The 12,780-nt window shown below is 43.9% G+C and overlaps 1 protein-coding gene across 1 annotated transcript in view; it reads right to left on the bottom strand.

Annotated features, from left to right (window-relative positions):
• The window catches only part of RSF1 (remodeling and spacing factor 1), a 60,623-nt gene extending 47,843 nt beyond the window's left edge, over window positions 1-12,780 (bottom strand). The window contains exon 1 of the mRNA XM_036383924.2: window positions 12,469-12,780. Within this exon, the coding sequence (XP_036239817.1) occupies window positions 12,469-12,664 (196 nt within the window). The 5' untranslated portion in view covers window positions 12,665-12,780. The remainder of the gene's footprint in view (window positions 1-12,468) is intronic.

The raw sequence follows: 12,780 nt of genomic DNA, 5'->3' as shown, positions 1-12,780 counted from the left end.
TCTTCTGCCAGGTAGGGTTGTCAGGGCTGGACAGAAAGCAAAGCCCTTCCACAGCAAGAACACAGACCAGTGGTAACATCAGTCTGCATTAACGTGCTGGGCCGTAGACTGCAAAGGCTAAAAACATTCTCCATGCCTCACCTGATTCCTCCTGCCACAAAGAATAATGTCAAAGAAAGGGCTGGGCATGAGAGTTACTATCTGGGTCATGCCACATAAGGTTGCTCTGGAACGCCAAGTCAACCACCTTAATCAGTGACCTCTTTAAAAAGACTGCATCCATATGTAAGCATCTGTCAAACAGGAGCCATCTATCTTTGCTTCAGAGAAATTATCATGCTTTCAAAAGAAAACAGCAGAATATTTCTCTCTGGAGAATAACTACTGCAACTATTAGAACTATGAAATTACAATTTCATGAAGTTTATGAAAAGTAGACGTAAAAGCTCCTTGCTTTTGATTTCCTAACTCTTTGCTGAAGTGTTTAAAACATGCTAGTCTCTCTGGTTTCCATTTCTTTACTCAAATACACACCTGTATTTTTTTTTACCAGCTGTACTGCTAAACCTTTTCAGAAAGCCAAGCTAATACCTAATCCAGGCAACTCAGCATGCTTCCACATTATTAACCGTGTTCTACATAATTTCCTAATATCAGTTTTACCATACTTCATCATTATTGCAGGAAAGGCAATAGAATCAAGATCTCACAAATTAGTCTAATAATGACACCTTATGCAAAGAAGTTATTTAAGTTCTCAGTAACAAACTTATTTTAATCATTGCAATGTGGCTGATGATTTTAGCCATCCATGTCTCCTAAATTTTTCTTCTTTTTACATAAGACACTTTTCTGTCCACATGTTCTGCGAATTCCTCTTGGACTTTTTAACTTCCTTCTATCTACTGCTAGCTATGAATACGTTCTCCTGGCCTTCAGCAGGGTTAGATTTACATCTTTCAAACAATTTCTACTCAGCAGACAAACCAACCCTTAGCCCTTAGGCTTATCCTCCCCATCCTACTCCCATTTGTCCAACCTGCATTCAGAAACATCCACTAGCTTTGTGAACATGCTTCATCATCTAGGACATGGTGCTTTTATTCCTTGACTTATGACTACTCCTTCTGGTCTCCCTTTATTAAGGGCAGGTCTTCCAAAAGCTCCCTTGTTGCCATATCAATTTTTCTTATCTGCTGCTAAACTTTCTAAACCTTTATACGGAGTGTTAACATGTTATTAGGAGGTCAGCTAATGCTGTCTGCTACAGATTTTGTATAAGCTTAAATATACAGTTTAAGGGATAATTTTGCCACTTAATGGAAGTGTCTTTTGTAAAGCAGGGCATTCACATAGCCACTTTATGGCAGCTTAAACTGGTTCCCTCTTAACTATCACCTCCAGGCAGTACTGGGAAGGGGGTTAAGTGTTCCTTTTTGTTGTTGTTGCACCCATCACACACCTCTCCACCTTGGATGCTTTATGGCAATATATTGTTGATAACTACAAGAACACCATACTGAAGGCTCTGGGATCAAACTAAAATTTCCACACTTTATCATTCACTAATTAATACAGCTTTTGTGAACCATCGCAGTTTGTTCTCAGGAGGAAACCCTTATAATCCTGGTAGTCATTAATACTAAAAGGCAATAAATGTGCCCTGGCACTGGTGCTCCTAGATAGCTGTAGATGAGTTGGAAAATAGCCAGGGCAGTATCAGAGGGACACTGAGTAGACTAGGAAATAAGTGTTTACTTACACACAAACCTAAACAAGCAGTTTTATTCAGCATGCAACTGGTTCAGGACAACTGTTAGGATAGAAAAATGATATAACCGTAGACAGCCAAAAAACCAGGCAGAGCTTCATGCTGATAAGCCCCATTTTCCTGGAAAAGAGGATTTTAGAGATCAGGGTAGGTAAGGTACTATTTGCTTCCAATATCTTGATATCAAATATCTCCATTCTTCAAATATCAACCAAGCCTGTGAGTTCAAGGCTACAAACAGCATTTTTCTCAAAAGTACTAAAAGACCTAAATGATCATAATGGAAAGAAACTGAATACTAAAACAGAGCTGCTGAAACATGGGAATCTTGAAAAATAGGCCTCCTCTCACTTAGGAAAATTGTTTTCCCCAGACCACTAGACATCAGTATGGTCAGAATTGCCACAGTAGTTCTCAGAAATTCTCTGCTTCTTGAGCTTTAAGAGCTTTGTTTAGCTCTTGGGAAGAGATGAGAGACTGACAAATGCTAGAGGCTACTAAGAAATACCTAAAATGCTAAAATGTTAGTCGAGTTTTATAGATGAGTTGAAGCAAAGGAAAGTTCATTGATTTGGAGAAAAAATGGAAGAGGAGAAAGGGTAATGAAATAGTGTAGAAAGATCAGTTTAGTGTAATGAACTGCCACAGACCTTGCTATTCCACAACTGGACCACTATGTTTGTACTGCGAGGCTGGAGGATGTAAAAAAATATATACACCTTTTACAAGTTTTATTATTTCTCAATGGCTTAAACATTTTACTGAAGTCAAGAAACATCAACAGCCAACCATCAAACACTGCTGCACCACTCTGCCCCATCATCAGTGCTCAAGCAGGGAGTAATGAAGAGCCTGCAGCACACTGGGAGGGTGCTCCACAGCACTGCAGCCCCCACAGGCAGCCTGGCAGTTCCCCCACCATGGGATGGGTCCCTGCAGTGCACACTGCATTCCCAGTGCACACTGCTGCATCAGGAGATGCTCCTGGAAGGCAAGTCAGCTCTCTTGCCAGCCATGCTCCTGCTTTTCCTCCCAGAGGAGCACAACAGAGATTGTCTTGGGGGGACACCAGAGGACACTTGTTCCAACAATGGCAGATAACACAAAGTCCTGAATACCTCCCTCAACTCCCAGTTGTCATGAACGGGGAGGAACACAGCTGTACCAAGAAGCATTGTATGGCCCAGAGAGAGAACTAGGTATTAAAATGGGTTCTTCCAAAGAAGAACTGGCTTTGAGGCAGTAGTGAGCACAGCCACAGCATTCTTCATCACGTTGTCTATTCATCATCTTCCCATCATCTGCCCATTCTTGACAGTTCAGTAGCTCCTGTCCTCTGCTTCACCCCACACAAAGGAATTCTTCTTGCCATTGTGATCACGAATAGTCAGCATAGACTCATTAAATCATGCTTGACCAACCCAATTGGCTTCTACAATGAAACAACTAACTGGACGGGACAAGGGCAAAGGAGTGGATATTGTGAACCATGACTTTAGCAAGGATTTTGACACTGTCTCTCACAACGTTGTCACAGACAAATTCAGGAAGTGTGGACTGGATGACTAGACAGCAGGGTGGAACAGCAGATCCCAAAGGGTCATCATCAGCAAAGCAGGGTCTTGTTGGAGGCCTGTCACTAGCAGTGTCCCCCAGGGTTCTATACTGAGTCCGGTATTGTTTAACTCATCCATCAATGACTTGGATGGAGGGACAGATTACTCTGCAGCAAGTTCACACAAAGCTGACATGAGTGGCCAACACCACAGAGGGCTGTGCAGCCCTTCAGAAGGGCCTTGGAGAGATGAGCAGAGAGGAACTTTCAAACTTGAAATTCAACAAGGGCAGATGCAGGGTGCTGCACCTGGGAAAGAATAAACTCACAGAGCAGCACAGGCTGGGGGCTGACCTGCTGGAAAGCAGCTTTGCTCCTTCCAGAGAAGAGCCCAGGGGTGCTGGTGGACAACAAGCTGTCCATGAGCCAGCAGTGCTCCTGTTGCTAAAAAAGCCAATGGTATCCTGGGATGTCTTAGGGAAAGCACTGCCAGCAGGGCGAGGGAGGTGATCCTGCCCCTCCACTGAGACCCAGTAAGGCCATGTCTGGAGTGCTGTGTCCAGTTCTGGGCTCCTCAGCACAAGAGAGACATGGAGCTCCTGGAGCATGTCCAGTGGGGGGCTATGAAAATTATTAAGGGACTGGAGCATCTCTCTTAGGAGGAAAGGTTGAGGCCTGCTCAGCCTCGAGAAGACAGGGCTGAGAGGGGATCTCATCCATATATGTAAGTATCCAAAGGGAGGGTGCCAAGAAGATGGATCCAGGTTCTCATCAGTGGTGCCAAGCACTAGGACGCGAGGCAATAGGCAGAAACAGATGCACAGGAAGTTCCACCTGATTATGAGAAAGAACTTCTTTACTGTATGGATGACCATGCACTAGAACAGGCTGCCCAGAGAGGTTGTAGAGTTTCCCCGCTGGAGTTATTCAAGAACTGTCTGGATATAATCCTGTGCAATGTGCTCTAGGATGACCCTGACTGAACACAGAAGTTGGACCAGATGACCCACTGTTTTCCCTTCCAATCTGACCTGTTCTGTGATTCTGTAATCTAAATGCCAGCTTTGGGATGAGCTCAGAAGTGTATGTACCAAGCAGTGGGCACTAATAATTGTACATGTCTATCAGCTAACTGTTTTTAAACTACACAATACAGCTTGAAATAATCCCAAACAAGAGAAAAAAAGTTCACGGTAAGTGCTGAAAACTTAGGAAGACCCTGAGCTACAAAGATGGGTGGAGGGAGAATATTCTGAGAAACTCTTAGAGCTTCTGCAAATGTCTGAAGTTGGCCAAGGCAAAGTGCTGACGGAATGCTGGCTAAAACATAACTTCCACCTTACATGTGATAATGGGGTCACACACAACTCACCTTAATGTTTATGAAGTTCTCCAATACAAATGTACTACAGTGCAGCACTGCCATGGGGCTTCTTTCACTGAACACCATCTCACACCAGACACAAGAATTTCCACCAGTATTCCTGGGTCTTATACACTTGTCCTGAATAAGACTCTGACTTGGAAGTAATTGGAAGTAATATTGGAAGTAATATCGGAAGCTTTTCCTCTAGTTCTGTACCATCCAAGCTGTGTTGGAATTCAATAAAGCCACCTACTGAAAGCATATCACACTCTCTTGACGGAGACACGTGCTTCAACAGAATCTGCATAATCCCTAGGAAGGCTGAACTTTGAGGGGGCTCAGATGCTCTGTAGCTCATCTACGCCTGAAGAGCAGTGTCCCAAGTTCCTTTTTCCATTCCATAGGGTATTCTGCCATCTCTTTCATATGGGCAGTGCTACTGGCAAGGACTGAACTGCTTCTCTCACCAGAAGTACAATGCTTTCCTGGCTTCTACGCTGGATCATGAGATGTGGAGTCTACCTAAAACTGCATTAACAGCATAAATATGAAAGCACACTGGATGAGCTGACATGCCAGCTCAACACACGTAAAGGTGTGAAGTCTTCCCATGGAAAAATTAGCAAAATAGGAATAGTTATGAGATAATTATTTCTCAAGGTAAACTTCACTCCTTAAATGAATGATCAAAAGGCATGTGTAGATGTGGCACATTGACCTTAACATCAGATTAATCTACACTGACTGAAGTGTAGCCCAGATGAGTTTATTCTGCATTAGAGACTTATTTGCCATGAAGTTGGTGCAAGAATGATGTGCTACTTATACTTACTTTCTCCAGATTTAACCCTCTTATGCTGTTTGAGGATATCATCTCCAAGCCACTGGAGTCTATCTTCAATGAATGATTTAATTTGGTGTCTAGAAAATGAGTGTAGAGCCTCCATCACAGTAAAAAATGAAACAAGCACAGAAGAGATATACCGAGTTCGGAAGTTCACCAGTTATGTTTTTATTCTCCAGTAGTTAGCTGCTAAGTTAAAAATGCAGCATTTTACTAACAGGTGGTGGATTAATGGCTTTGACATAAATGCTTTGGTTCAGTCCCTAGATTCAGCTGGAAGGCACTATTAAACACTTACATTCCACAAACACAGTCAGGTCAGCCTGCATAAAGGTGGTAACTACTTGACTGATTCAGAACAGCAGTTAAAATTTCTTATTCACTGGGTGTGAAAAGACATGAACACTCAGGCCTGGAGAGCAGATGAAAAGCATTGTCTCCTCATACAGTTTCAGGGCAGAAAGCTTCTAATATCAATATAGCCACACACCTAATATGTTAATGAGGAAGATGCAGCAAGATATAAAATGAGAATAAACTCCACCTACCCAGCACTACAGACACTACCAACATTTTATGTCACAACTTGGCCATTTATATAAGAGGACATCAAATGAATTAATCTTCACTGAAACCAGGTAATAAATCTTATGTACAATATCAATTATTAAATTTAAAGTGAAGCAATGTTTGACAGTACTTCCATATCACATTTATCACCTACTTTTAATACTAATCAATCTTCTGTGGATATTACGGGTTATTGCAATGTATCACAACTTTACCTAAGAGTCACATCAAACCCTGTAACTTCTGATCGATAGTACACAAACACACTTGATTATCAAACATTAACTACAAGAAAAAAAATCAATCACATTAACAGAACACCATTTCACTACCTTTATCACTGGGAACACAGCTCATCTTGAGCTTGAGAGTCTGTCAAGCTCCTTGTCATTAGATAGAGTTGCTAGTTATATTAAACAGCTACAAAGTTTCAGGTATCTTTCTCCTATATATATATATTCAATAGCAATGTTAATAGTTAACTTCTTCAGAGAATGGTTAAGAACCCTTAAGTTTAACATTGTATTGCTTTCCAGATGTATTGCAATGACAATAAAAAAACACAGACATAACTTACTGAAAACAAATTATTTCAATATCCAAATTAATTTGAAAAAATGTTTTAGATCTATAGAAGAATCAAGAAAAACACAGCACCTTATAAAAGAGAACTTGCTGCTTTAGTAGTAAGTTCTGATATCCCCAAAGACTTTTTTTTCAGGTCTATGATGTAGTAACGTGTACTGTCTATAAATGGTTTGCACAGATTTTCCATAAGCTGCCTGCCCTTAACCTAAGCAGTCATTATAAAGATAGAAAAGGGGAGAAAATATCCAGAAAAATGAACCTCCCACCAGGCATTTGCACCTCACCATGTCTTTCTTTAAATCATTTAAACCCCTGTCAACATGTGCAGAGTGGTTTTATTACAACACTCCAAACAAACATAACACATTCATGCTGTAATTAAGCAACAATATTCCAGGCTAGGTCAGTCTGTCAGGATGACTGCCAAGAGTCAAAGGTGATAAAGAAGTCTGAGCTGCAGTGAGAGTATGGAAGACTGCTTCAGACTGGAAATCCACATAAAACTCACTTGCTATTTTCAAGACCACCTTTAGTATGGTCTTCACCAACAAGATTGTGATGCAATTTTACTGGAAAGCACACACAAAGCATGTGTACTTGTGACCATTTCAACAAAGAACAAATCAAACACCACACAGCTAAGAAAAGCCTGCAAAAATCGATGAGCTAATGCATCCTAGCACACTTTGGAAGATGCCATTCACCTCCGGGAGAGGTTCTCCCATTCACTCACCAGGGAACCTGGCAAACCAGCGAGTGTTTTGCGTAGTCATGTGTAAAATTAGATTTCTGTTGTGCAAGCTAACATTCTACTAATATTTTCATTCACAAGAGACCAAGTGCTTAATTAACATTTATACCAATTCTCATGCTATTTACTGACACAAAGGAGGTGGTGACTTGATAGCATGGTTCCTTAAACACAGCCCTAAATACAAATATAGGTTTTGCTCCCCTCTACCACATTTTTTACTATTTAAATTTGCAATTTTTCTTCTATTGCAAGTAATAACTATCTCAAAAAACCCCCAACAACAACAACAAAAAACAAGCCAAGGGAAAAAAACCAACTAAACAAAAAAATCCCGAGCAAACAGAAAAGCCACTACAGCACATGTTTGTAAGAACAAGGAGAACAAGTATTGCTTTCCTGTGATAATTTGTTCCAGTTTGCAGTTTTGCCTTTGGAAGCAAGCAGAGGTAAAGGAGATGCAGTACCACAGCATAATGCAGAATGATCTGTAGCATTACCTTAGTTTTGCATCTAAAAGTACAGCAGTGAGGTTGTAATGACAGCTCTCAGCCACCATAAGTTCCACCTAAAATCATATATTGGGTTCCTGTCGTGGACTTGGAGTTAATATTCTTCATAGTAGCTGGTATGGGGCTTTGTTTTGGATTTGTACCTCAAAACAGTGTTAATCATCCTAGAATGGTTTGAGTTGAAAGGGACCTTAAGGATCCTCTAGTTCCAAGCCCCTGCCATGGGCAGGGACACTTCCCACTAGGCCAGCTTATTCAGAGCCCCATCCACCCTGGCCTAGAACACTTCCAGGGAATGGAGCAGCCACAGCTTCTCTGAGCAACCTGTGCCTGAGAACACTGAGCTGCTTTTGTTATTGCTGAGCAGTGCTCACATGGAGCCAAAGCTTTTGCTGCTCCTCACAGACCCCAGCAGTGAGGGGGCTGGAGGTGTACAAGGAGTTGGGAAGGGACACAGGCAGGACAGCTGACCCCAAATGACCCAAGGGATATCGAGCCCATAGGGTGTCATTATCAGCATGTAAAGTTGGGGCTAGAAGAAAGACTAGAACATTGGTAACCATGGCATTTGTCCTCCTAAGCCACTCTTACACATGATGGAGCCCTGCTGTCCTGGAGCTGAGCACCTGCCCATGGCAAGTGGTGAACAAATTCCTCATTTTGCTTTCCTTAATAAACTGCCTGTCTCAGCCCACTGGTTTGGTCAGTTTTATCCTTCCAATTCTCGCTCCCATCCCACCAGGGGACAGTGAGTGAGTGGCCACACAGGGCTGAGCTTCCAACTGGGGTTAAATCACAGCAGTTGCTTTTTAATAAACCCTACAAAAACCAACTTACTCCTGCAGGCCTAGCAACTAGCAAATTCTGTGAGTTAACAGTGTCACCATCTTGACAGACACTCAATTTTACTTCTTCCTAAGACATTCAAGATGTCAAAACTGTTTTAAGTCACAACATTGTACTTAAAGCAAGAATAAGCACCCATAAAGGCAAGATAATTATTCTTCATAAAATAAATTCTTCACCAGATAACTATAGTTCATATTACTGTTTCTGAATGGTTGCAACTTTTAAATGAGCCACCAGCCAGAAAAATGAAACTATTTTATCACAGAGCTTTTATAAGTAGCAGATTAATTCTGGATCTATCAGTTTATCCCACTATTCAATACTGAGGGGTGAAATCAACACTATACATTCTTACTTTCCCAATCAAGTATGTTTTACATTACCCATTAAATCCCAACCTGTGTACAGTTGGTTGAAGCATCTAATGTGCTACTAATACAGGTTAATTTGATATCTCAATTAGTCAGACTGTAATTGAAAACTATTCATATCTGAGCACTGCTGTCCTTACTATTTGCCTTGAAATTCTCAGTTAAGGAGAAGTAATACAGCAAAGTTCAAGTGCTGCCTATGTGATAATAAAAATCTAAAAAGCCTCTAAGAAATAACTGATAGCTTCCTAGCTGTCAGCATCTGCTCAGCGTCCCTTCCTGTATGGAAAGGTTATACCTTGCTTCCTTAATAATGAGCAAGTACTTTGTTCTAATTGTTAGCAGGAAAGAAAATATGACTGTTATACAACTACTGAACAACATCCAAACTTAAGCTCCTTGTTCTCCTTGGGGATCCTAATATAAGGGAAGTAACTTCTGCTGGCATCTCCCAAGAGTAACTCTTCAGACAAGACAATGTAGGCCATGCTTAAAAAAAACCAAACCAAAACAAAAAAACCAAACAAAACCCCCACATTTTTAAACTGCTGAGCATCAAAACATTTTCAAAGATAATTAAGGAAACCCCTTACTTGATTGCAAAAGTAATAGGAAAAGGAGTTACAAATAGCTTTTATGTCATGGCTGAGATTTAAAACTTGCTCCAGTTTCTAAAAAATTCAGGAGAAAGAACCTAACTATGGAACTTTGAGGTGCCATAGATATTTCTTTCGATTTTATTATGTCACTGCAAATCCACTGTCAAGCAATGCTGGCATCAAAAGTGAAACTAACTGTACATTGCAAACTGAAATCAAAATCCTTCTGCATTCCAAGGAAAGCTACATACAGTTGTAAATTACAGATATTCAGCAATAAAAGAACCCCTTCAGTTTTCCATCAGTGTTTAGCAACTTTATGACTTGTATCCTTAAAAACACCACCTTGAGGGCTACTTGAAGTAAAAATCATGTAGAGAAACCTAGTCACTGCAGCCATTTTCCCAAAAATGTAAAACACACCAGCAATAATGTGCACCACAGCCCAAGACCACAGACCAAGCTCAATAAGTTGGTTTTATCAAAGGAGAAGATATCAAGACACCCACCAACTATCAGACAAAACATCAAGAATTATCCAAGTCTGTTTTTCACACCTCCACACTTTCTTTTGTAGAGATGAGAATTATCTCTACAATTACACCAGCTACACAGCAAAGAACCCCAGTACTTCAGACATTACATTTTCAGAAGCTGCATCTGCTCCAATTTGGGGGGACTATTCTAAAGCAGGGAAAACAACCTGTCCCTTGACAAACAGGAAGGGTAATACAAAGAAAAGTTTAAACATTTGACAAGTATCAAATCAACCTCTTTTTAGAAAAGAGTCATGCAGTAAACATCACCATGTTGACAACCCCCATCATGCAATGAAAAGTCATCAGAAATTATGGTGTTTGAGTTTTAATAAAATGCGTATTTTTAAAACACAGGCCACTATCTCACCCTTTCAGTTTAATTTATTTTGCAGTTCACACAGCTAAATTACTCTTACATATCCACTCACTTCGTGCCACACAGGAAGAGCATTGTTTTCTTTGAAACCACCACTTTAAAATTACTGTTTTCACTAAAAATTCAAACTTTTCAATGTGTTGGTAGTTTTTATTAGTAAGTTTTGCATCAGTTTAACAAAACAACATTTTTTCTAAACGGTTTCCCAAAAACGAGACAGTCCTTTATAAAACGTAAGAGGTACAGGAGTGGTGGGGAACTGAATCAAAACGTAAGTTTTCCACAAAGCTAACCCTGTTTTAAGAATTTTGTAGATTTCAGCTCAATCTTTCATATTGACAGGAGGAGGAAACATATTAATTATATTTCATTCTCTTTCAACAGTGGCTGCTGTGAATTCACAGACAGGACACTTGCACTTAGCAAAATACAGCTTCCTTTATATGAGGAAACGCCTACACGCCGATTTAATCACATAACCCCCCCTTCCCCGCCCCAGGCAGGGTGGGCTCGGTGGGGAAGGAGGCGAGAGCGAGCGCGTTTTGGGGGAAAAGCAGGGGCTGCCGGAGCGGAGCAGCCCCGAGCCGGGCTTCTCCAGCAGCAGGAAGTTTCCAAGGGGCCTTGCCGAGCATGCGCCGTGAGCTGCACGGGCTCCCTATGTGGCAAGAGTGCAGAGGCAACAACCAAACGAATAACAGAGACAAGAGATCAAGAGCAACAAGCTCCCTCCCCTCTGTATTCCTGCGGCCGCCTCCACACAGCCCTCCTTGCCCAGGCTGCTCTCTTGGCCCGGGCCCTCCCGCATCCATCGCGGGCAGCTGGGATTAGAGAGTCTGGCAGCCAAAGCTGCTCCTGGAGAGGGAGGAGAGGAGAGCGAGAGCAGCTCGAAAGCAAACAGCGGAGTGCATAACCTGTGCCTCCACCTCGCACGTCTCAGGTGGCGGCAGGGGAGCGGCAGCGAGCACACAGCTTGTCCCCCCCGCAACTGGAACAGGGGATGGGGGAGGAGGAGGGGGGAGAAAAGAGGGATGGAGGTGGCACACAATGGCTGTCTGTGTTTGTGGGGAGGAGACGGCCCACAGCAGCAGCCGTGGGGGGGCTCAGGGCTTCTCCGTGACCCCCATTCCTCATCCCAGATACATCGAGGTGAAGGGGGGGGGGGGGTGACTGGGGATCGGGACATTCCCATGTGTTTGTACATGTGTGTGCGTGCGTGCCCTTCTTGCTTCGGGGGAGAGGTAAAAACGGGCAGAGATATTGGGGGGAGGGGAGGAGAGGCTGTGAAGCACCCCCCCAAGCTGTGGGGAAGGGAGGAGGTGGAAGAGAGACCGGCTACCAGCGCCAAGCTGAACGAAAATAGTTATTTTGTCTTATGCCTGTTTTCTGCACGGAGTCCCACCCGCACAGAGCTCGGGAACGAACCCAGGGAAACGGTGGGGGGGGGGGGGAGGGAGGGACGGAGGGGGGTCACAGGCGGCACTGAGAAGGAGGAGAGAGGAAGGGGAAGTCCCCCACCTCTTCCCCGAGCCCGCCGCGGGGGCAGGCAGCTCTCCCCCCAATATACACACACAAATAGCTGCTCCCCCCAAAAAAAACAGGGAGAGAGGGCTCCCCTCCCCCCGGGAATCCCAGGCCCCTCCTCTCCCTCGGCGCGCTCCACCCCCGGGGCCGGGAGGAGGCGGGGGGGGGACAGCCCCGGCCCCCCCTCCGCCCCCCGGGCCCCCCTCAGCCGGCCGGCCCGGAGCAGGCGGGCGGGAGAGCTATGGGAGTCGCTTACCCTGGTCTCCGGGCTCCTGCGGCGGTTGCAGGACGCGCTCCAGCTCGGGGAAGGGCAGCTCGGGCAGGTCCAGCAGGGCCCCGTAGCGCTCGAGGAAGGAGCAGACAACGGCGAAGTTGGGCCAGGAGCCCGGGCAGCGCGGGCCCGCCGGGGCAGGGGGCGGCGGGGATGGGGCCGGAGGAGCCGCCGCCGCCATCTTGGACCTGGGGATGGAGAAGGAGCTGGGGAGGGGGAGGGAGGAGGGGGCGCTGCCGGGCCGGGCCGCCACTATCCCACAATGCACCGGGGGGACGATCAAGGCAGGGGAGGGCA

This window comes from Molothrus ater, chromosome 2, assembly GCF_012460135.2.
Source record: "Molothrus ater isolate BHLD 08-10-18 breed brown headed cowbird chromosome 2, BPBGC_Mater_1.1, whole genome shotgun sequence".
Taxonomy (NCBI): domain Eukaryota; kingdom Metazoa; phylum Chordata; class Aves; order Passeriformes; family Icteridae; genus Molothrus; species Molothrus ater.
This window is presented reverse-complemented; position numbering and strand designations above follow the sequence as displayed.